The sequence below is a fragment of the Mixophyes fleayi genome, chromosome 12 (assembly GCF_038048845.1).
Source record: "Mixophyes fleayi isolate aMixFle1 chromosome 12, aMixFle1.hap1, whole genome shotgun sequence".
NCBI lineage: Eukaryota > Metazoa > Chordata > Amphibia > Anura > Limnodynastidae > Mixophyes > Mixophyes fleayi.
In genome coordinates, this window is record NC_134413.1 from 30,139,769 (window position 1) to 30,166,213 (window position 26,445).

General features: G+C 39.3%; 1 protein-coding gene across 1 annotated transcript in view; it reads right to left on the minus strand.

Annotated features, from left to right (window-relative positions):
* The window catches only part of UBR1 (ubiquitin protein ligase E3 component n-recognin 1), a 103,931-nt gene extending 77,558 nt beyond the window's left edge, over window positions 1-26,373 (minus strand). The window contains exons 1-3 of the mRNA XM_075193172.1: window positions 26,220-26,373; window positions 6,780-7,036; window positions 104-182 (exon numbers count right to left, since the gene is read on the minus strand). Coding sequence (XP_075049273.1) covers window positions 104-182; window positions 6,780-7,036; window positions 26,220-26,282 — 399 coding nt within the window. The 5' untranslated portion in view covers window positions 26,283-26,373. The remainder of the gene's footprint in view (window positions 1-103; window positions 183-6,779; window positions 7,037-26,219) is intronic.
* Window positions 26,374-26,445: the final 72 nt, after the last annotated feature.

Here is a 26,445-nt window from a genome sequence, read left to right on the forward strand (position 1 = left end):
GGCTGCAATTTCACACCATTAAAATACATCAGTGTCTTAGATGTATAAAAAAAACAACAGAAATGATTCTAGAACACTATACTGTGGCAGACACGGTTCATACCTTGTACCGGTGAGTTTTGTGAATGCTGTTCTGGAAACAGTCCATACAGAGAACACAGGTTGGATCGATAGCACAGTCCCTGTAAAAAAAAAATACCAGAATATTCCTTTAAATATCAGATTCTAATTAAGAATTACAATACAATAATAATGTGCAAATGCAAAACTATGAACAATAAAGCAGTTAGCTAGTAAATATATTTCATACATGCAATATAAGAGGACATTAATAACAAGTTATTGTTGTGTCACTCTTATAATGAGGGAAATTCTGTAAAATTGGAGGAAGCAGAAAGTAGAGTTGCCCTCAGCTAATGTTTACCCAGGAAAAAGGTGGTGCATCCTGTCCATGACTGATGTCACAAGTATTAGTTCAGGAAAAACATTTAGGAGCCTATTTTAAATACTGACCAACATGATACACTCCTGAGACAATACTACCTTTCCATTCACTTTAGAGGGAATCTAAAGAAAAAAACACCCATAGCCACCTAACAGAGTTTTCTTCCGAAAACTGCCAGGTACAGGCATGGAAAACAAGGACAGCCTCCGTTTCTGCCCTCCTGGTTACGTGGGCAGGAAAATATATAGCATTTTGGTAAAATGAGAAAAAAAAAGTCCATTTGGATGTAGCCTTAATATACGCTGATGAAAAAAAAATCCTGACTGGGCACCAGAAAGTATCTAGGTGAATGGATATTTCCCACATACATCTGCCTCCCTCTGAGTAATGGTATCATATGATATAATACATAATTAACAAGAGAGACCCAACTGGATAAGTGTCAGTGTCCCACCAGCACAGTCCTGACACCTTTATAGTAGCCCAGGCAGACATGGCTGGAGAATATAAAAAGAGGTGGAATAAGTAGAGGGATCTCAAGAAGAATTGGGCACCCAGTAGTAGGAACCAACTATACACATTTAGAAATTTATGTGGTGGAAGGGATCTGTTTCTCTTATGGTGGCACTGTGCAATGGCAGTATTCAGCAGTCACATAGCTGATATCAGAGACCATTTCTGGGTGGTTTTGTTTCACTATGCTGCTTTTCCTATTGGTAGGTATTAGCACTATCTAACTGTATTACTCTGGAATGCTGCTAAATATGGTTCATCTTCAAGATACTGGTGGATTAGTTATGGGAGCTGGATGATCTAAGGAAGAACTTCTCTTGGAAAGATGCTTGTGAACCAGTGATGAATATATATTATATATATATATATATATTCGGCACTTATTTATATAGCGCAACTGACTCCGCAGCGCTGTACAGAGAACTCATTCACATCACTCCCTGCCCCATTGGAGGTTACAGTTTAAATTCCCTAACATACACACAGACAGAGAGACTAGGGTCAATTTTGATAGCAGCCAATTAACCTACTAGTTTGTTTATGGAGTGTGGGAGGAAACCGGAGCACTCAGAAGAAACCCACGCAAACACAGGGAGGATATACAAACTCCACACAGATGAGGTCATGGTCAGGAATTGAACTCATGACCCCAGTGCTGTGAGGCAGAACTACTAACCACTTAGCCACCGTTCTGCCTATATATATATATATATATATATATATATATATATAGACTATGACTAATAACATTCACAAATATTTCTGTAAAACAACCCCTTCTTTGGCAGAACAGAGTGTAAGCTAGCATTCTCCTTTATCAGAACTTCAGACAACAAGGAGCTGGCTGCAGTGCCACTTTAGTGGGATTATCTACAGGAAATCTATGCACATGAAAATATTTTCCATTACATCTCATCAGTCATTTTTCTCAAACATTTTCAGTTCTCCCGAATCATCTACATGTATACTGCTACTAACCTAAACCTCTTTCTCATGACCCACTTCTACTACTGGTCTGATCACATGCTTAGCCCTTGGGTTCTCACAGAACATTATAGTCCCCAGTCCCCTTAAATTGGTGGGTTTGCTTTACCTGGCTCTTACTTATATATGTTTTTTTTCCCTGTTCACTTTTATACTAATATCTGGCTGGTTGTTACTTGCTTTTGTCACAGAGAAGTGAAAATCCTAAAAAAAAGAACAATTAAATAAAAATCTGACTCCTGATAATTCGCCATTTAATTTTTCTATGCACATTTGTAAATTGAAAAAATCCTTTGAAGCAACCCCTAGGTCCCTTAACTATAGAATGATTTTTCACAGTAATCTGCTTCTACCAAGTCTTGCTGTCCCATGTCAATATTAATTCATCCCATTTACTACCATGCAGCTACCCAAAAGCACTTAAGCAAAATAACACTATTGAGCACTTGCTCTATCCTTTTTTTGGTACGCAACAAAATGAGCACTTGAACTAACAAGTATTGTTTCTATTTACATAGATACCTGCTTAATGAGACTGCAAAGTGTGTCTAGACATAAAACCTAACTCAATCTCTGGCGCAAATGTAAAACACATAAATCTAAATAACAATAACCGCTGGGCATCAAATGCAGCAACTCAAAAAGGAGGCAGTGTTAATCCTCCATATAGACAATGTATTTTTTTACATTTATAAATATTTCAAATATTAAATGCCGATTTGGGTACTTCTGCGCAACTCAGCATATTCAATTGTCGGCGGAAACGACGAAAATATCGCGCTCGACGCACTATTCCCATTATTACGGTAATAGTGCGCGTAAAAACCGTTATTACGGTAGTTTTCTCGCTGGATTTCAGCTCGCGGCTCCTAAGCTGAAATCCAGCTACTACCGTTATTAACGCCGCGGAAACCCGCGACAATTGAATATGCCCCATTCTTTGATATAGACATAAAACCTGTCCTTCTGTTTTCATACACTTTTATTATCTGTCTTTCTGGTTCCCCGTATAGTACATTACGAACTGTCCAGTGCGCAAGAATTTGCTACAACATGCAGTGATAAGACATTTGTTTCACAAAAGAATTCAAAATCAAAAAAGTAATTCATTATTCTGAAAGAGGATAGCTATGGCCTAGTTTCCTAAATGAATCTCATGACCGTACTGGTGGCTTTAATATTGTTGCATGCAAGCAAACACAAAAAACAGTCGTTAGATGCATATAATTTTTCCCTGTGACGAGAGACAACTTATTCAACCAATCGTGGGATTGAGAGCAGGGAATAAATGTACAAAGCTGCGATCTGGCATTTGCAGCGATTTTCTTGGGTGAGTTTGAACTTGCCAATGTATGAAAGTGCGAGTTGATAGTAAATAACTAGTAAATCAGCGTTCCGACGTTTGGACACAAATATAAGTCGCCATATGCATGTATGGGAATCGCTAGAATCATCATACTGCTTTGTATAGTCGTTATCAGCCATTGGTCTATGAAGACTAATGAGGTGTATAAAAGGGCCTCCAAATGTAATTAATCTGAGGGTGGATGAAAATGGAGTTGATTGGGAATTTTTGGTTGGGTCTTTTGGATGAGAATGAGATTTTGGAGACAGCGCAGAGAAGGAAAGAGGAACATCTCCAGCACCAGGCTCCTCTTAGGCTACGCAGGTGATTTTAGATCACATTTGAGTCTGGACTCCCTCTCTAAGCAGGTGGTTATTAAAATGTTTAGGCTCAACAGAGCAAACGTCCTGCAGCTGTCTGAGCATTTGAAGCCTGATTTCGAGCCATTAACATGTTACTGACATTCTTCTAGTGGGCTGCAAAAATTCATCAGTAGTAATTTTCTTGCAACTGGCTCATTTCAATCTGTGTGCTCACAGGTTGTAGGGCTCACCCAGGCCACATTCTATAGGCACTTAACAGTAGTGTTAAGTGCTCTTAACAAACTGGTGTCCACCTATATCAGCTTCCCCCACCAGGATTCTTATTGGCATGAGTTGAAGGGAGCTTTCCATATGCTCTCAGAATTACCGAATGTGTTAGGGACCATAGATTGCACACACTTTGGGCTGAGACCACCTCATCAAAGGGCTGAAGTCTATACCAACAGACATCATTCATATTCTTAGAATGTACAGGTGGTCTGTGAGGCAAACACAGTGTGCCCAAAATTAGACTGTGTACAAGTACACAGTTTTACTCAAAACTAAACCTAACATTGCTGCCAGATTTAGTCTTCCCAAACAAAGGGCCTGCCTCTGCCACAAGCTCCTGCTCCTCCTCATCTACATGCTCCTCTCTCTCCCTAAACTCCTCACCTCTCAATCCACTCACCATCCTAAACAACAGATAATACACAGGGTAAGTACAGAAACAAACAAATACACCCACAAACAAAAACACATTAAACAAATGAAAAAAACAAAATCAACACACACACACCAAAAAAAAGGATCTTAACACAGAAACTATAAGACAAACAAGGGCAGATAAACCAAATAAAAAAGACACACAAAAAAACAACAAGTATCACTTACAACACACCTTTTCCAACAATCCACACACTCTTGACACTTTCTACTATTCTCACTTTACTCCTTAAATTCGTATCAACTCAAAGAAGGAAGTAGAGTGCTTTTTATAGTGTTGGCGAGGTCAAAATCCTGCAAGGTAGCCATTTAAAACGTCCAATCAGAAATGAGTATTGGTTTAAAAATTGCGATTTCAACACTAAACATGAGTGATTTGAGACTTTTCATGTTTTGGGGAAACTGCTGCAACTCGCTCGAGATAAAGCGCGATTTATGATTCAAGGCCAAAAATCGCTAGTTGATGCATATGGCGGTTTGGTGCATAAAATCACTGGCAAACTCTAATGATTTGCAGCGATTTCAACACACTTCAAAAAAAATTATCCCCAGATTGTCCTTATCCCCAGATTGGGGGGTTAAGAACATCTGCATTAATTTCACACATTGTAAAGAAACAGCAAAAGCCTTTAAACACTTGTTGTGCACTGTTACACATTTGGAATCATCACGCTCACAGTCCTGTAAGTAACTTGATCTAAATTGCCATGTTATGTAATTTGTTAAATAATAGATGGTCTTTTTTTATTTGTCATGTATTATGTAATGTGTTCAGGTTCATTGCTGTCTGTTTATTGTATACTACTGGAAATGTCATGTACAGTGCTACAGACTTCTTGCGACACCTTATAAATAAAAGAACATAATAATAATGTCCATTTTTTAAAATTGTTGACAGCTTGTTATTTTTAGGTGGCACCACAGCTGGCCTTTGTAATGCTCTTGAGCTCATGAAGAATTTTGTCAGACTAAACTGGATCCTCTTACTAGACGCGAATAGGCTTAAATTTCATTAAAATTGTATTGATACCTAAACTTCTATACCTATTTCAGAACTCCCATATATGGCTATTGCTACAGCTATTTACTATACTCTATTTGGAAAGCTAAATAGGTAATAGGATAATGTCACAAGAATGGTCTTGGATTGGCAGTCTCCAACCCCTGTCTGTATTTTGCAGCTAGTTAGTTACAACATCTATGTCCTTGGGCTACCAATACTATCATGGAGTCTGCTTAGTACCTCAGTAGAGCTAACCTCATGCCTAAATAGAGGCATGAGGTTAGCTCATGGTGTGCATGGTTTAGGACAAATGCAAAAGGTAGGCATCTTTATCTTCTCTTATAATCTTTCTCATGTTTCTGAGGTTGCTAAATTACAGTGGAGAGAGGCCTGGATTAAACACAGCAATATTATGTTCATACACTATATGCTGTTAATATATTCTTTGCAGTCAGAGGTTCTGATAACTACTTGCTGTTCCAACATGCATTAAAGACATAGGCTAGAATTCTAATTCAGGAGCATACGTATTTCACTGCAGCACTAATCAAGATAGTAAACCCACAAAGGCATCCCTGACCTAGCGGCTACTAGAGAGCAGGCTGACGAGCAATGACATTATAGTTGAGAAATGTGAGAAAGATTTGATCACACTTTGTGTGTGTGTGTGTATATATATATATATATATATATATATATATATATATATATATATATATATATATATTTATTTATATTTATACATACATATATAAAATCAACCTTAATGCCTCTACAGTGTAGACTTTTTTAGACACTCCAGTGTATGTGAAAAGCTAATTAGATCCAGGTGATTATATTCAACATCTATGGTGTTGCCCCAAATTGCAGCGCTATTGTAAGGGATGTGGGAATTTAAAGAACAAGATGTCTTTGCATTAAAGAAAATATGAAAAAAGATCAGTGCAGTTCCCCTCTCCTCCATATTTGCCTCCTGCATGAAGGAGGAGTCGGGATACAGCTAAAGGGCACATGCATGGTAATGAGATTATTAACATGTAAATAAAGCAGATTTGAAATCATTTACAAAATAAACACTTGGAGTTTCAAGTTGGGAAAAAAAAAACAAGGTTGTGTTGAATCAAGTAGCTTAATAATGAAAACTGCACTCCACTGTTTAGCTGTGATCCAATCTCTCGTGCACATGGATTGTCTCCAAGCGATTTGTCTTTGGGTCTAATTGTGCCATTTACTACTTAAAGTGCACCCGACACCCACACACATTTGGGTGAGCCATTTTATTGGCTAAAACAATAATCCACGCTGTGAATGCAGCCTATGAATTCACTAGAATCCAGGGACATCACGGAGGTGTGACTCATAAATTCAACAGACAGACTAAACATTAGTTCAGCCAACAAATGGCTACCAGACCAGCATGCAGAAGAAAGGCTAGAATCAGCACAGTCACATCAAACCTACCTGCAGGAATACGTGGTCTCCCCACCTCGAAACACTTTGCCACAAAGAGGAGGTGCCTCACTTTCACGTAATTTCTCTATGAAGACTTTGGGGTCCTCTCCGAACAGATACCACTCCAATGGTGTGAGAATATAGGCTTGAACTAACTCTTCTTGCTTCTCCACTTGTGGCTGCATCCCCATCGTGCACATACAGGAGACATGTTTTGCCAAATGCTGGTGAAAAGCGGAGGCAAAATCCACTGTACTGTCCAACCACTATGTGACACAGCAAAAAAGAAAATAAAAAACAATCAAAGTCAGAACATACTAATATATGTGACTAGAGCAAGTATACTGAATAATTACTTAAAAATGATATATATATTATATAACAAAGTATGTTTTAAAGAAGCTTTTCCACTTTCTCCTACAACAGATGATATTTCATTGACCTCACAAGAGAATAACATATTATGCAGAGTTTTTTTTATTTATACTAAGGGGGGAGATTCAATTCAGAGCCTAAAACAGTGACATTTTACTTGCATCTGCATGGACACTTACTATACGAGTGTCCATGTTACATAACGGTTGCAGATATTTATCAGTCAACCTGTACAGTATTATTTATATGGTCATATGACTATTTTTATGGTCTAACTGTGTATAGCACATACAGTTTTCTACCAGTGCACTGGCTTTGATTAATATTAAATATTGTTCATTTTATTACTATTGTGTTTATATGTATTATCTAGGTCACATTCATCTTGTTTGAAGTTGCATCAGGTTGCTAACCTAATACACATATATATGAATATATGTTATTATATTTATTTTAACTACACTTGTCCTACTTTGCGCCAGAATGGTCTGTCTATTTTATATATACTAAGGGGAATTCAATTAGCCGTCATGTTTCTCAGAACATCGGGGCTGAGAATTTTACCGTTACTAAGGTAAAATCTCCGCTCATTTTCCCTTGCACCTCTATGGGGCGCGAGGAAAAATATCAGCAGAGATTTCTGTCCCCCCCCCTTTAGAGTAGCAATTTGATGTGTAAATTCTGGGTATGTTTTAATTAAGATTCATTTACAAAACAAAGTGAATACAAACTCAGCAAATATGTCAAGTTGTCGAGTTATTTTTTTCCCTTTACATAATCTCAGAGCAACACAAACAATTACTGGCCCCGTCTTCTAAGCTGCGCACAAAGGATGGGTTAGAATTGTATACAAGGTCATACATGTTGTGTAGCTGTAGGCAGACAGCCATCAATCACCCTCTCTGAACTTGCGAGTTCACAAAAGGCCCTAGGATAATGCAGAGCTAGTTGCTGTCACATTTACAGATGTTTTAAGAAATTGTTTCCTAAAATATTCTTCAGTTACATATTATTTCCTTAATTAATAGTGCTTCTTTCAACATTATCATATGGATGTTGTCTGTGTAGAAGCTTACATTCCGTTTAAAAATCAGTAGGTAAAATAATTATTTTATCTACTGATAAAATTCCTGAAAATGAATCATTGATAAGGAGAACAATTACTACATTTTTAACATTTCAGCGAGAATTAACTTTAATACACAAAACAGTAACAATACCTCCATGAATGAATCGTGTTAGTAAGAGGATTGCAAGAGGAAGTCTTTTGGAAAAATATATTTGTAAATTCCACTCTGTTTAGAGAAAATTAAACTCAGCATTCCAACAAAACAACCTACACACAATCATGAAGCTATGGATGATATATGAATTGGAGCTGCTTTGCTTTTAGGAAAGAGTCCATTTGCGAACTGAAATTTAACAGGATGTGGGACAGAGCTCAAAAACGATCTTAAACATGCAAGAAATCGTTGCAGGAAAATCTGAAACCATAAAATGTGGCATTTTGAAGAAAAATCCTTAATGTATCCAAATTGATATGCAGCAGAGTGACCTAAGGCAGCCAATTCAGGCAAATCAATAAATCATTGATTGTTGTGTTGATCATTAATGAGTTGATACAGTTCTGTAAAGTACCCAAAAGCCCATGTTTAAGACAGATTAATAAGTACAGCAAACATTGCTGCTAAGGAGCTACCAGTAACTAAAGCTGCCCACACTGTATTCATCCCTATCGCAATGTGTGTCACCTGTAAATTAGCCTGGTAAAAATCTGACTAATTGTGCATGTAGGGAAATGTAGTTCGAAGATGACCACTACCAGCCTGCGAGAATGGTCAGCCCCACTCAAGTATCAAGCGATCCATCCATTTGACCCATGCACCAAAAGACCGGAGATCATGCACTTTTGCCACCTATGCATGAAGCCAAATTGGACAGAGCAGCATGACTCACCCATGTGTGGGCATCATCAATGTAAATGTTTGCAAAACCTTATATGTTGGACCATCAGGGGACATTTATAAAAGTTAGTGCACAAGAAAAAAAGCTTCTTTTTTTATTGAAAGCCTGAGAACGTGTTTCCGTGATCCAAAGTGCCCAAAAAAGGTGCAAAACCATAAAAAAAAAAGTGCACAAGGGAAGTGATACATGGCCCTCCTCTAGAGAGGTAAGGCCTTAGTCCCTGACCCCTCGGATCCAAAAGCACCCTTAGGGGGCAAGGGTCTTCAGACCCCCTTTGCTGCAAGGCTAGGGGGGCCCCTTTAGCATCTGGGATCCGCTGAAGCTTCACCAAGGGCTCGACAAATGGTCCAACCCCCGGGAGGACAAACAATGGTTTCAAAGGGGCCGGAACATCAGGGCCACACAGCCCTCCCTAGATATTCCAGGGAACGGAGCCCATAAGGGCCTACCAGCACCCCTAAAAAATCCAAGAAATGTGAAAACATAAAAAAGTGACAAACCTGGAGAAAAATAAATAGTGCCGAGTGGGTACGGCTGTAAAAAATTTCTCGCCCAGCCAAAAGGCCAGGGCAAAGAATGAGGGCAGTGCTGTAAGAAAGTGGTCAAAAGTTCGTGGGTGCCAACATAATCACGTGATATCTGTATTAAGGTCTCCTGACCCGTGATTTATGGCACCCCATGGTCGCCTCTCCGGAGGCACAATTGTCCCAGGCTATCAAGCAGCCTACCCGGTCCTTTGTCCAGAGGACCAAGTGCAGCTCTGCCACAACTGCACTTGAACTTAGCCAAAAGGGCGAGAAGCTTATGCAACGGTTAACCTATAGCAACCAATCACACGTTATCTTTCATTTTTGAAAAACTGTGCTACAAAGACAGGTAGAAACAGATTGGTTTATCTAGGTTATAGCAACTTCTTCATGTGCACCAATTTGCATTATTGTTCTCTGTCTGATATGTTCATTAATGGTAAGACAAATGCAATTCTCTGCGTAGTTTATTTAATCACATTATATTTATTAGGGCACAAGTGAAGATCAGATCATTATTTCATGTCAAATGAATACATTAATATAGATAATACTTCATGCCAAGAGGTGATAGCGAACACAGAATCACACCGGTGATTAAAGAGGTATATTTTTCTTTTGGTAAACTCTCCAGTGGTTAATTTGCTAGTTTTTTTCCCCACAAATTGACCCCACTACAATGATCCACGCAAGTTATTAAACTCTGTATAAATTCTGATGATGCACAGTGTGTGGGGCGTGAGAATGCACAGGCTCTGGAGCACAGCCAGAGTTCACAGAGTGTCTTTACTTCCCAAACCCAGAGAAGAAGTGCACATATTTCTATCATAAACTGAGTAACCCCTTATGAAAGCAGAAAAACCCTTCTGCAAAAAAGCATGGAAATCCTTCCATGAGTGAGTAAAGTCCATTTTACAAATTGAGGAATCCAAGAAAGAAAACAGTTTTGCAGTTTATAGACTCCTCCACGGAAAGTTTTCTCCAATATTAATCTCACTGGCACAAACAGGAGTCACCTTTTACAACCGAGAGAAGGTCCAGTAGCCCAGTGTTGAAAAAAAACTCACTGCTGTTTCTCCACTAGTACATGACCCCTTACAGGAGCAAACACTATTAAAAGGTGCCCTCTGTTAAAAATAGAGCTTGTAAATGTTATTTCTGCAATCTAAACAAGAGCCAAGCTTAAATAGCAATGACAAAAAGAAACCTGGCAGTTAATGTATGGTTTTTCCTAATCAGCAGAACTCACCTATTTACTAATCAATCAAATTACTTAAAATCAGAGTACAAATGTATCCCTTTAACACCTATGAATAGACAGGCTTTGTACAATGTTACCATTGTTGGTGTTATTAGCAATGCCAGGGTTCAAAAAAACTGTTCACACTAGCATTCCTTCCTCCATTACAACACAACTTTTTCACTCAGTTTAACACACAGATAACAACGCAGTAAGAGTGACAAAGATCTCTTACATCTCTACTGAGTTTACAAAATAAATATGCGATAATTTATAAAAACTGTTTGTCCCACTGCTGAATGGCCAACGTCTGTGCTGGCAGTTTCCTTTTTCAGAATTCCTCTGGCCTCAGGTGACTAGAGCGCTATCTTGGCTGCCAAACACAGCCGAACAGTTACATCACTGGAAGAGATACAACAGGGTATGAATGCCCTGGGGGGGGGGGGGGTGGAGTAAGAGTTACAGGAAGAAGTGGCACAATACATGTCTTCAAAAAGTGTACACTGCATTCCAAATGAACAAGAACAGAGAAGAACTGACAGGTCTTCACTTAAAAATTATCTTCAAACATTTCCTGCCAGCAATTCAGCAGGACTCCAGTCCACTTCAAGTTAGTATGGTTAAGGTATGTGAAAAGTCAGCCCTACCTCATTTCCTTGCTGGAGATATAGTCAGCTCTTTCCTATGCAATATTATGATACTATATTACCCATGGACAACACACAGATTTAAAAGATGCATCCCTTAAGAATCCTGACAATGTCCTGGAGGTAACTAGCATATATACTTAATTTTAATGTAAGGGTAACTGCTCCATCATTTCTCTATTATTCTACATGTATAGACAACTGCTCATTAAATGAGTAATTAAGATGCAGGTGATATTTATAGTTCTGAAACAGGACTAGCTATGACCTCTAACGTATTACTTAACCCTTTATAAAACTATTTTGTTTAATATTTATATTACATCCCTGATATCGGTAAACTAATTTGGGGGTTTCCTCCAATAAATCAGTAAATTACATTATCAGTTTCAGGTGAATTAATGATGGTGGATTAATTAATTTGCCAATCTCATAGTACCATTATTTTGCCTAGGTTTCAGTATAACTTTAGTGTTTAACTATAACTTTAGTGATTAGTGATTTTCAGGCCAGAAGTCCCTTTAAATTAGCTACAGTTTTGGAGTTAAATATATGTGCCTTAGCAGTCGTTGACCCCGCTCTGTGATTTTACGTTATCTTTCGCTTTGTGTCTGAGTTGCTGTTGTTCCTAAACGCTTCCACTTTCTAATAATATCACTTACAATTGACTGTGGAATATCCAGCAAGGATGTAAATTTCACGAACCGTCTTATTGCAAAGGTGGCATCCTATCACGGTACCACGCTTGAAGTCACTGAGCGCTTCAGAATGTCCCATTTATTATCACAAATGTTTGAAAATGGATACTGCATGGCTAGGTGCTTGATTTTATACACCTCTGACAATGGGTCTGATTGAAACACCTCAGTTCAATAATTGGCAGGTGTGGCCAAATACTTTGTCCATATACTGTGCATATGTGTATATATAACACAGACTCTTGTTTATATCTCAGGGTCAGCATTTTATGACATTACCTAGGTGCCAGGTACAAAACCCAGTGTATGCAGCTGTAAAACCATTGCATGAGCTATATACAACTTGTGCGCTATATAAAAAGGATAACTGTGTGCTGCAATGAAGGACTTCACAAACAAATAAAAATATAATAAAAAAAACAGGTTGCAATATACAGGTTATGATGTTTATTAGGAATCTGTTGTACGGATCTGGTATATTATTATTGTGTTCTACATATTGATTAAAGTACGGGCTACATGAGAGATTGTCATTGTGAAATCATAAAGATGACAGATCTCTACAGAACTTCTAATAAATAATTCAGCAGTGTGCTAGAGTGGGCAGGTAAACAACAATGGTTACAAAGAAAAAAAAATAAAAGCATTGTGGGGGAAAAAAATGTCTGCTCAAAAGTCTTACCCTGGGGTGTATTTACATCTTTTTATTTTTTAAAGCACAAAAAAGTAGAAAAATTAAGAATTAAAACAAATGAAAACCAAGGATACCAATCTCACTAATGCGTTCTGTGCCTTATATTTCTGTACAAAAATTTATGATGCAGTTACAAGAATATACAAATTTGTGAAAGTGTGACTACATCCTAGATGTGCTGTACTTCGCACAATTTGACATACAAAATTAGCTCAAAAATCCCAGCCAATAACCCATACTACAACCAATTCTGTTAGATACATCATTAAAGAAAATGGTAAAGCACCACTAAATCTAGTGTTAAAATGACAAGTAAATTCCTGAAACTTTTTAATATATATTTAAGAATGTTATTTAGTGTAATATATATCCTACTTGTAATTTAGGATAATGGACTTTTAAAACATTTGTGAAATTGTCTCTTAATACATAACTACAAAAGACTTATATAATGTACTAAGACTTACTTGAATTCATATGTATCTCCTCTACCGGTTTCTTGATCTGCACAACAGAGTCACTTTTCCCCATATGTTAACCCTTCCTAACCCTTTGTATCCTTCGTTTGATTTTCTTTTTGTTTGTTTATGTTATAAATACTATACAAAAAATATTTTAGAAAAATGAGTTAATGGCACACTATTCCTATTTTTATTTCCTTATTGATATATTTAATGTATATATCAAATTACAAACATGTAATAATAGTCATGTTCTAGCATCTATGAAGTGTTAGCAAAGTTTAGGCTGCTACAGAATTGTGCCCTATAATCCTACTCTTCTCTGGTAATCCTCCCACAGTTCATAATACTGGTATTGAGAACTAATGGCACTGCACAGGATTGGGTTAAAAGGAAAACGTAAGGCAGTCAAAATCCCCTAAATTTGCTTGTATGTATTTTCTAAAGAGGAAAGGTATATAACTATGTCTAAAATATGTATTTCCTTATACTAGGCATAACTAAGCAAAGACATACAGGATATAAAACTCCTTATAAACAGTATATATTAATTTCCATTATGCAGAAGCAGACCTGGAACATTTAACATAGGGATATTTTAATAAACAAATGTCTTATCTGGCCAAGCACACAAACACAACTGAGAGTTTCAGGGATCTTTTATACAATAAATGTCTTTCATCATCAAAGCAACAGGAACCGGATATTTTATTGCAGGAAGTGAATGGCTCCTAAGTTTTTACTATTTAAAAGGAACATGGAAGTGATGTACCAAAATGTACTTGTACATGGGTCTATAGGAAAGAAATCCAATGATTGTGGAGCCTTCTATTCTTACCATCCCTTTGGATTTGTCTTACATTGTATAATAATAATATACTTATCGCAGGGACCAAATTATGTAAAATTCAGGAGTCTAGTTGTCAAATCAAAGAGTCAAAGAAAACGTGCATCCATTAACCTCACTGTCCTCCAAAAGTTAGGAACCAGTACTATATTTTTTAAACACACTGGCTGCTGTGATTAGTCCAGCCTTGGCTTATTATATTGAATATTTTATATATGGGCAGCACGGTGGCTAAGTGGTTAACACTTCTGCCTCACAGCACTGGGGTCATGAATTCAATTTCCAACCGTGGCCTTATCTGTGAGGAGTTTGTATGTTCTCCCCGTGTTTGCGTAGGTTTCCTCCGGGTGCTCCGGTTTCCTCCCACACTCCAAAAACATACTGCTAGGTTAATTGGCTGCTAACAAATTGACCCTAGTCTGTGTGTCTGTCTGGGTGTGTGTGTGTGTGTGTGTGTTAGGGAATTTAGACTGTAAGCTCCAATGGGGCAGGGACTGATGTGAGTGAGTTCTCTGTACAGCACTTCGGAATTAGTGGCGCTATATAAATAAATGGTGATGATATTAGCTCTAAGTCCGCTTCCAAATCTTGCGTCTCTTGCCTTTGTCCAATATCCAACTTTTTCCTTGGATGTATTATCAATTGTATTCATCTGTGATAATCCTTTCACTTTATACTAGATTGGGGGGGGTAAGGTCTTGTGGCAAAGGCTTGATATGAAATCAATGAGTGCAGGGTGAAATTGGGAGGGGGGGAATATGCGGATGAGGGACTGCAAATAGGAGAGAGAATAGGCTAATAAATGGCAAATACAGCACTCTAACACACAGTACTCTGTACTCACTGGCATCTTCTCTGTACCGACTGCTTTTTCCAAACACCAGATAAAAAATAGAACTAGCTGCGTCCTAGGTCTGTCTGATGCTTGAAATAGTTGCAGTGAGTGGAGATTTTAAAGTGCAAGACAACATGACACAATGTAAAACTGTATTGAATATACAAGAGTAAGTTTGCTGATGGCATGGCACCTTCTAGCTCCTACTGTACTAGGCCCAATCAAGCAAATAAAAAATTAAGGTTACAGTGACTTTAAATATACAAATAACCAATGATACCTCAAACCAATACAAAGCTTAAGGTACTTGGTGACAACTCAACACAGCGATTAGTGAGCTTACAAAGAATAAAACATACAGCAAGGCGGCTTCTTATCTTTAAGCACCTGCAGCACGAGCCAGGTCATCAGTGGGACAGCCACAGTTTGCCTAAGCATGTCCTCAATTGGAAACACTCTTATCACAGATGCCAAGTATGGTAATAACGCAAATATTGCCACAAGGTATCTATGCTTTACATGAAAATATATTCATATTTTATTTTTTTATTCTTCCTGTTAGACTGTAAGTGGACATAACTTTTAAAATTAGTCTTGCTGGGAGACTGGCCTTCCTTTTTAGATATAATATCTTTCTTTATTTCAAGTTCACATTTCCACATCAGACTTTTGGCTGTTTGGATGAGCTATAAAAGTGCTAAATACAATTTACTTTTAGAATTGCAGTGTACACAAAAGACTGGATAGGAGAAAATATGTAAACCCTGCTGTACACATTTTTGCGATTAGGAGGAGATGACTACACTCCAATAATAACAATGTCATTTCCAGAAGTAAACAGTATGTAGCTAGAAATTCATGTTGAAAATTAAAAGATTGACCACAGCGCTGTAGTCTGGATACAATTGATAGGCCTGATAATATATATCTAGCAAGCAGGGTGGACGAAGGGGGGCTCATATAGCTAACCAAGGGAGGGACGCACTACTGGCTATATGAGAGGGGCAGAACGTTTATCAGACATAATATGTGGTTAACTCTGCTGCCTCATGACACTGGGGTCATGAGTTTGATTCCCAACCAGAGTCTTATCTGTGTGATGTTTGTATGTTCTCTCCGTGTCTGAGTGGGTCTCCTCCGGGTGCTCCGGTTCCTCTCCACACTTCAAAAACACACTAGTAGGTTGATTGCCTGATATTAAATTGACCTTAGTCTTTCTCGGTCTATATGTGTATAATAGGGAACTTAAACTGTAAGCTCCAATGGGGCAGGGACTAATGTGAGCGAGTTCTCTGTACAGTGCTACGGAAATAGAGGCACTATATAAAAATAGCTGATGATGATGATGTAGAGCTTTGCAATATTTGTCTTTTCTGAATGGGGGGCAACTTGCTTTTTTCTGACACTGTTACACAGAGTTAGAATAAAACAAAGTAAAGACTATAATACTTTACAAACTTTTACTCTTAGGTCTTACATATAATTGGTGTTACGCATTCAGTGGGTCCTCTCAAAGCCTATTAAAAGTGCTATACTGCTGATACTCAAAAATATGATGTAAATGAGGTGAATTTCATCATGCAGTACTCACAAAGTGGTTCTGTGGAAGTGCTCATAAAGTACATTGTACAATATGCTAGAGGCTTTGAACATTACGTTAAAAGAGAAGACAAAGTAAAAGATTTGTCTACACTTTAACATACATGTTTTTTCAATGCCGTGTATATAAGCCCCATGGCAGGGGTTGGCAACCCCTGGCACGCGTGCCAGACATGACACGGAGAGCTTTGTCGTGTGGCACGCCGGAGCAGCTTTCAGAAAAACAGGTGCTTGCCGAAACTGAACAGTTCCACCCGGCTCCCGTTACGGAACGGTGTCCTACGTAGACCCACTTGTCCTCTCCTTAATCAGTTAACTTTCTCTGCTCGTAGACGAGACACTGTTGCTGGCTCTCATTACACAGAACTGCACATGAAATATTTGCATTTGTTGTAAGACAGGATTATATAGATTGGGCTGTTAAATATGTCTAAAGCCTCCCATCCTGCCCTACAGCCACAATATATTATCTATAGAGCATAACCCCCAGTGCGACGGGCCACGTAACATTTCTTATCACATCAGATCATGCAACGTAACACCCTGCGCCCATGAGACGGTGGGCACATAACATTTAGAAGTTATAAGCAGCGATGCCACATCTCACCCAGGGTCATAAATCACCTTTCAGTCAACCTGTCATTTAATACAGAACAAGATGGAATCTATCTACTGTCTACAAGCGGTGAGACGCAAACACTGGCTAATGTGGCGTAATATGATTCGGTGCACTGATGTCTGCTTTACTATTAATTGTGTGACATAATATTAATTGGGGACACTTATGTGTGATATAATATGAGCAGGGGGCACTACTGTGGCATAGTATGTATTGGGGCAATACTATGTGGCATAATATGAACTGGGGGCATTACTGTGGCATTATATAAACATGAACCTATATTTGTTCCCATTAGTATTATTATTATCATATTAGCGTGATAAAAGAATATATACACACACAAGCACACGCGCACACAACTGGCACACCTGGGCTTGAAAAGATTTTAGCCGGCGAACTGATAGATAAAGGTTCCCTACTCCTGCCCTAAGGGATAGGCGCCACTCTGGCTAAAGTCCATATGTTTTACTTATCTCTTAGTAACTGGTGGCCAACGAACTTATATATGAAATTATGTATTTTTATTTGAAATCCTAAAAATCAGTTATCTACATAGCCTTTCGCAGCTACCGTCCTGTAGCATAGAGCCTTTACAGAGTTAACATATATAGAGATTCAGCTCTTTAACACTGATGTCTGACTTGTGCTGCAGGTACAGTAACAATTAGTGCCTGCCACAGAGCAGCACGTCTGGTGCTTCTATGAACAATATATTAATTAGCTTCTTGACAGAGAGCAGGGAAACAGATGTCCACATCCACAGACACCTGGTCCAGTTTCTGGTGCTTGCCGATATCAATTAACGTCTGACATTAAGGATGCTGCAAGGTGGGGAGAACGTCATTGCATTTGCAAATCCTGTGTGCAGTTTAAGCAACAGTTGTATGAATAAATGTCACATCGCTCTCCACTGCTGATAGAACCAATATTAAAATATATACGTGAAGAGTTCCAAAGTTTATTGTATAATGGGTGCTTAACTACAATACACAAGATATCAAATACCTACTCTTACAGGGAATATAATCCCTACTTTTAAGTACAGATTATTGTTCTTTTATCTATATTAACATACCTGAAATACAGCAAGTTTAATGATACTAAATGCAAACAAAGAGGGGCAGAAGACAATTAGGAGACAGACTAAGGCAAGGAATGGTACTAATACATTAGATTAAAACAGGGTGTGAAGCATACTACCCAAATGTCCTGATTTAGATGGGACGGTCCCGATTTGAGGGCACTGTCCTGTCGTCCTACCTACATAACATCTTTGTCCCGTGGACTGGAAAGTTTAGAGGTATGTTCCATTTACTGTTGCTCTACATAGCAAAGCAGTGATGAGCACCTGCCCCATGTGACTGCAGCAATGAATAAGAGTTTGGAGGGGAGGGAGGGTGGTATGGAGCAGATTTGCACTTTATAAGCCCCGGGGGTGTGGCACTGCACCATTGTTACATAGCCAAGACCCCTGTCCAATAAGCTGCAAAGTTGGGAGGTATGGGAGAAGTGCCTCACAGCTTATCCAGCCAGGCAGTACCAACTCTGCACAGGAGTAACTTCCTGTCTGGTAAGTAACTATTGCCTCCATGATAAACTTCTCCCTTAACCCATTCAGTACTCAAAGCAATAAACGTACACATTAAGCCCAGCTACATCACAAAAACCACGCAAGCCTCCCCCTTTGCATGGGTCGGTTACCTATAGCATGCAATGAGCTGTTTGCTTTAATCCTGTAAAATGCGCACCAAAAATGCCAAAATACAGACTCTGGTTGATTGCTGATTTTGTCACACCGGCTTCCGCAAGGAGCATCCAGTGTCTGAAGGATGCAAATGAGTTTGGAAACAAAGGAGTTGGTCTGCTACAACTTTAAACTAAATATGGTTTTCTTTCTAGCAGCTGGGATGCGGAATAGAATGTGTCCATAGGACTTCAGTTTTACTGTTCTGTTTAAAATTATACTGTTAATTTAAGACAACACCATGGCTAAAGTGGTTTGGTTAAACAATAAAAATGATCATAAAGAATGATCATTTCAGCATGTGAAATATTTCCATGACGTGTCTTCCTAAGAAAATATACAAGTCACATATATATATAAAACTCACAAAACAAAAATCGACTGTCCTTTTCAAATAATATAAATCTGTATTTCAGCGCTTACCCGGGACTAGCTTATAATTAAGTGGAAAACAAACAAGCTTGTATGATATTCAAGGGAATTACAATTGACCTAGTTGTCCAGAGGAAGGCAACTTGTGGTTAGTGAATACGTGCAGTTCAACAACTTCTAGAGATGTTATCTCTGCTTTCACAACTGAATTAAGCTGCAGACCAAATACAATATACACTAGTAACAGTCATCCAGCCGTTGATAGTGACACAACAGTTTGCATTTTAGATATGGGTCTGCGTCTGATTGAGCATAACAGAAAAACAAATCAATGTTACGTGGTATAGTGCAACTGGTAAGAAAGGGGCCAGGAATAAGCCCGTGCCAAGCCATGCAAGGTGAATTGCTTTCAATAAACATTGAGAGGGGTGTAGTGTTTGAGGCGTTACACATATAAGTTTGCCTGACTGACTAATGTGTGGGTTATAGTGGTATGTAAAAAGGATTTGCTGCAGAAGCCGGGGAGTTCTGTGAGGTTTAGTAGTAGGTGTAAGGGTATTATGATGAGAGCAGGAAGACATAATGTAACATATACGGTGATCTCCTCTTGCACTGACCCAACAGCCAGCCACAAGAATAGGCAGGGCTTGCAAGTTGGGAGAGCTTGGTAAAGCATCCTTGATGGGGCAGATCTTGCAGTAACCCGTGCAATAAACTAATTGTCATGTATGTGTACTTGTTTTTGTATGCAATGTAACCTATGGATACCTATGTGTTAGTAGATGTGCGTGTCACAGGTAGGGAGCAGTCCCTTATTATATAGAATGATAACATTTTGCAGAGTTGGATAAACTGTGACGCAGTTAGTACCCTGTAATGCACTTGTGTCATTCCTGGCAAAAGTCTGTCTCGTCATTGGTTCTAGCAGCATTTTGTTTGCATTATACAGTGTTTCATTTGCAACAATTCAAGTTATTACCATAGGTTTGAGCAGAGCGTCAATGAAAGTGTGTAGATACACACAAGTACCGTATGCAGCCACTGCATCAATTTCTCAAAAGGTACCTACTGTAAAGCAATGATTGTTCCATTACACCAAAGTACATTGTGTAAAACGTATATCAGTAACCAGCAAGAAGCATACTTGTATCATCATCATCATCATCACCATTTATTTATATAGCGACACTGCTTCCGCAGTGCTGTACAGAGAACTCACTCACATCAGTCCCTGCCCCATTGGAGCTTACAGTCTAAATTCCCTAACACACACAAAGACAGACACACACACTGGGGTCAATTTGCTAGCAGCCAATTAACCTACCAGTATGTTTTTGGAGTGTGGGAGGAAACCGGAGCAGCCGGAGGAAACCCACGAAAACACGGGGAGAACATACAAACTCCTCACAGATAAGACCATGGTCGGGAATTGAACTCATGACCCAGTGCTGTAAAGCAGAAGTGCTAACCACTTTGCCACCGTGCTGCCTATCAACAAAAGTCTATCCTTATAAATCATGGAGAGTGATTTCATTGATTCCATTAAAAAATAAATCAGATTGCAGTGGGCAAAGCATAGTATATCCTAAGTGGGAGTTCAAATTCCCAACAACATACACTACTTATAAAACGAAACCTATCATCACCATTTATTTATATAGCGCCACCAACTACACAGCGCTGTACAGAGAATATTTGTCAATCACATCCGTCCCTGCCCCATTGGAGCTTGCAGCCTAAACTCCATAACAATAATTTATATTTTTGTCAGCAGCTAATTAACCTGCCAGTATGTTTTGGAGTGTGGGAGGAAACCAAAGCACCCGGAAGAAACCCACATAAACACAGGGAGAACATACAAACTCCACACAGATAAGACCCTGGTTGGGAATTGAACTCAAGCTCACCACTGAGCCTCCATACTGCCCTGCAACATATCTACAATACTTGAGAAATCCAAGACAGAACTCAAAAATTGTCATCACTTATGGTATTGTCAACTTAACAAAAATGATCACCATTCCCAAAATATTACTCCCATTGCAAGTGTTCCCAACCATACTAAAAAGGAGATGAAAAAAACATAAATTCACCCTTCAGACAATGTATTTAGAATGACAAGAAACCCAAAATAAGCCTCAAAATCTTACACAAAAATAAAATAGAATGGACTGGAATTAATTTCCTGAACATTATCTTATGCAATCAGGCAATTTATGCCATATATACATTTAACCTGCTTCTTCCACAGAGAAGAAATCCCTCTTTAAATCTTGAAAAACCTATGGATATCTTCATGGTTAGCCTGACATATTTCTAACATTACTTTGTCCTCTTCAAATATTACCCCTGTTTGAAAGCAAAGAGAGCATACATATTGATTCAAAATTCAGAAATTTCATCTTGGATAACAAAAAAGCTAGAATAGGCCTGATCAAACTCCAACACTCAAATAGCACATTGGGATTAACTTTTCAAACTTGGCCTTATATAGTCAAACGGCACAATTGCGCTATTTACGGGACTGGATTCAAAATGCTGAAAACTATACTAGTATTTCACTTGACAGAAATTTCATACCCGGTAATTACTTACTTGCATCTATGCGATCCGGAAATACCGGAACACATACAGAACAACCCCCATCTAACGTCTACAAGACAACTTTGGCATCAGTTACACCATAGATTTTGAACCCTTACGCCTTTTTATATTTACTCTTGCTAGGAAATCCAGACTTCAAGGCTACATGGCTTCCTACCCGTTTATGATAAAAGCAGACAAAAGCTAATTTTGTAGCAAGCGAAGGAGAAATATTATATAATTCCATTTAACCTAGCATTTCTACACTGCAAACATTATGTTGGCTCAGTAATTAAAAAGCTTTCCCAGTATGATTGGGATGGCCAATTAGATGCTATATTATCAACACCAACCCTAAAACGTAGGTCAATTTCCATTCATTATCATTTTCTATGTCAACGTTTTGACTATGAGAAAACAAAAACAGGTTTATCACAATAGACTGTTCGATTTCTGTTCCTAAGAGTTGAGGATTTGTTATGTACTTTGGCTAGAGCGATTAAAATTCTTCCACCAATGACATACACTGAAATGTTTCTCAATATATATCACAGGGCATATCTATCACTCTTTCAGAGCTATCAAATTGGTTTGACAACAGATCACTCCTGCACAATATGTGGTTCCCCAAGAGCTGATTTAATACATTGTTTTAGGGAATGTCCATTAATTAAAAGATTTTGGACCCAGGATTGGAGATTTAACAATGAACATTTGGTACATTTTATTTCACATTATCTCCTCAATGGGCATTTTACCTAAAGAATTTAAGATACAAAAGGGTTGTATAGAGATATTTCTTGCTGTTTCGGCAGCAGCTAGAAATAGTGTATTACAAGTTTGAATTCAAAAAGTACTTCCATCTGTCTGTTTCATTATGTATTGAGAAAACGTCCCATTTGTTTCAATGTAACCTTGTTTGATACATTTAACGACTTTAAATACTTACTGCTGGAATCGATATATTATATATTTGTTAATATTATTTTTACACCTCTAAGGGGCAGATTCAATTCGGCCACTTTAATCTAGAATTAATGCAGCATTAGTAGTATTACCATTAATAGGGTCATTTAAACCCAGATTTTTACTCGCGGCCCCGAGAGGTGCAAGCATGAATCAGCGTTAAAATTACCGTACTAATGGTAATAGTGCGCAGGCCGCGTTATTACTAGAATAACGCGGCCAAATTGAATTGGCCCCTCAATGTCAAAAAATGTGCCTAGCTGACTGCTTCTTTATATCATTGCCTGTGTGACTGTCATCCAATTACACCTTTGTCACCAGAGTGGGCGATTCTGAGACTACCTATGACAGAGTTACACAAAAAAAGGCAGTAGAAAACTCCAGACTAACATTTCTGCAGTGACAGATAAAAAATGCATTTTGCAACAATGCATACACCCCAATCTCCCTACATTGTCGATGTTTAGAGAAATATACCGGTAGTTCCTTTATGTTCAAGATGGACTATACATAAGGAACAGAAAGTAAAAGAAATCTCTTTCTAGTCCTGGAGAGTTTCAGTGAACCTTTTCCAGACATGACTAAACTACATATTAAAACTTGTTTTCAATCAACAAACTGGAACGAAACCAGACTACTACTGGATGAACCACCAGTTCAAGTTTAATACACAAAAAGAAACATTGTGTCCCAGAAACCCTGGGAGCGTATGGATACCCCCTAACATAAAACCTAATGAGTCTACTCTCCCTTTCCCTAACTGCAAATTCTTCCCTATTCCTATTTACAAATCTTTCCCTGGTTCATCACAGTCCCTTTTATTACTCTCATTTATAGAACAATTCTTTTCTGTTGTCTATCCATGAGAGGTTATCAATGTAAACAGTTAGGCTGGTTACACACTAAAGGGCCTGATTGATTAAGGAAAGTAAGGCAAAAAAAAAAAATGAGTATGTATTCTCCTGGACAAAACCGTTACAATTTAAGGGGTGCAAATTAGTTTATTATTTTGCACATAAGATACATACTGGCTGTTTTTTCATGTAGCGCACAAATACTTGATAGCTTGATTTGTACACTGAAATTTTAAATTGATCTAGAACATGCCTCACCCCAACTATAAATCTGCCATCACATTTTAAATTTGCCTCCCCCTCAAATGCAACATGATTTTGCTGATGTGCAAAGTAATTTATTTTTTTGTTGCTTTACTTTCCTTAATTAATCAGGCGCTACAGTGTTTTCACCAAATTATCGGGCCAATCAGACGATAAATGACCGGTTGGCGCGATATCACATAAGTGCATACCCTGCAACTATGAACGGTTATTGGTCCAAAGCCCATAATATCATTGAACGAGACGTCTCACAGCACAGATATCTCTTCTACCCCCAACACTTTCCCTGTCACCCGGTACAGATATCTCTTCTACCCCAACACTTTCCTGTCACCCAGCACAGATATCTCTTCTACCCAAACACTTTCCTGTCACCGAGCACAGATATCTCTTCTACCCCCAACACTTCCCTGTCACCCAGCACAGATATCTCTTCTACCCCCTACACTTCCCTGTCACCCAGCACAGATATCTCTTCTACCCAAACACTTTCCCTGTCACCCAGCACAGATATCTCTTCTACCCCCAACACTCTCCTGTCACCCAGCACAGATATCTCTTCTACCCCCAACACTCTCCTGTCACCCAGCACAGATATCTCTTCTACCTCCAACACTTTCCCTGTCACCCAGCACAGATATCTCTTCTACCCCAACACTTTCCTGTCACCCAGCACAGATATCTCTTCTACCCCCAACACTTTCCTGTCACCCAGCACAGATATCTCTTCTACCCCAACACTTTCCTGTCACCCAGCACAGATATCTCTTCTACCCCAACACTTTCCTGTCACCCAGCACAGATATCTCTTCTACCCCATCACTTCCCTGTCACCCAGCAGATATCTCTTCTACCCCCAACACTTCCCTGTCACCCAGCACAGATATCTCTTCTACCCCAACACTTTCCTGTCACCCAGCACAGATATCTCTTCTACCCCCAACACTTTCCCTGTCACGCAGCACAGATATCTCTTCTACCCCCTACACTTCCCTGTCACCCAGCACAGATATCTCTTCTACCCCCAACACTTTCCTGTCACCCAGCACAGATATCTCTTCTACCCCCAACACTTTCCTGTCACCCAGCACAGATATCTCTTCTACCCCCAACACTTTCCTGTCACCCGGCACAGATATCTCTTCTACCCCAACACTTTCCCTGTCACCCGGCACAGATATCTCTTCTACCCCCAACACTTCCCTGTCACCCAGCACAGATATCTCTTCTATCCCCAACACTTTCCTGTCACCCAGCACAGATATCTCTTCTACCCCCAACACTTTCCTGTCACCCAGCACAGATATCTCTTCTACCCCCAACACTTTCCCTGTCACCCAGCACAGATATCTCTTCTACCCCCAACACTTTCCCTGTCACCCAGCACAGATATCTCTTCTACCCCCAACACTTTCCTGTCACCCAGCACAGATATCTCTTCTACCCCCAACACTTTCCTGTCACCCAGCACAGATATCTCTTCTACCCCCAACACTTTCCTGTCACCCAGCACAGATATCTCTTCTACCCCAACACTTTCCTGTCACCCAGCACAGATATCTCTTCTACCCCAACACTTCCCTGTCACCCAGCAGATATCTCTTCTACCCCCAACACTTCCCTGTCACCCAGCACAGATATCTCTTCTACCCCAACACTTTCCTGTCACCCCGCACAGATATCTCTTCTACCCCCAACACTTTCCCTGTCACGCAGCACAGATATCTCTTCTACCCCCTACACTTCCCTGTCACCCAGCACAGATATCTCTTCTACCCCAACACTTCCCTGTCACCCAGCACAGATATCTCTTCTACCCCCAACACTTTCCCTGTCACGCAGCACAGATATCTCTTCTGCCCCCTACACTTCCCTGTCACCCAGCACAGATATCTCTTCTACCCCCAACACTTTCCTGTCACCCAGCACAGATATCTCTTCTACCCCAACACTTTCCTGTCACCCAGCACAGATATCTCTTCTACCCCCAACACTTTCCCTGTCACCCAGCACAGATATCTCTTCTACCCCCAACACTTTCCCTGTCACCCAGCACTGGACCCCCTTCCCCCAGAAGTTCTATGTTACATATGTTAGCAGATGCTATTTTGGTATCATGGTGCCAGCAATCTCCTGTCTATGGGACCGGTCCTTACCAGGTTGGGTAGGTGCCCGCTGCTCAGCCGTCTCTGCTCTCTCTCTCCTTCAGCCTCATCCATCTTCACACAACCCCGTCCCTCTCCTGTATCAGATTCACAACATACGACATACGACACTGCAGCTGCGAGTGCATGAGCCGGGGTGTGGTTTACGACGTCAGGCGCGCCTTCCGGCAGTGTGGTAAAGCGAGCTATAGAGTTACCCTGCAGTCAGGGTATAATT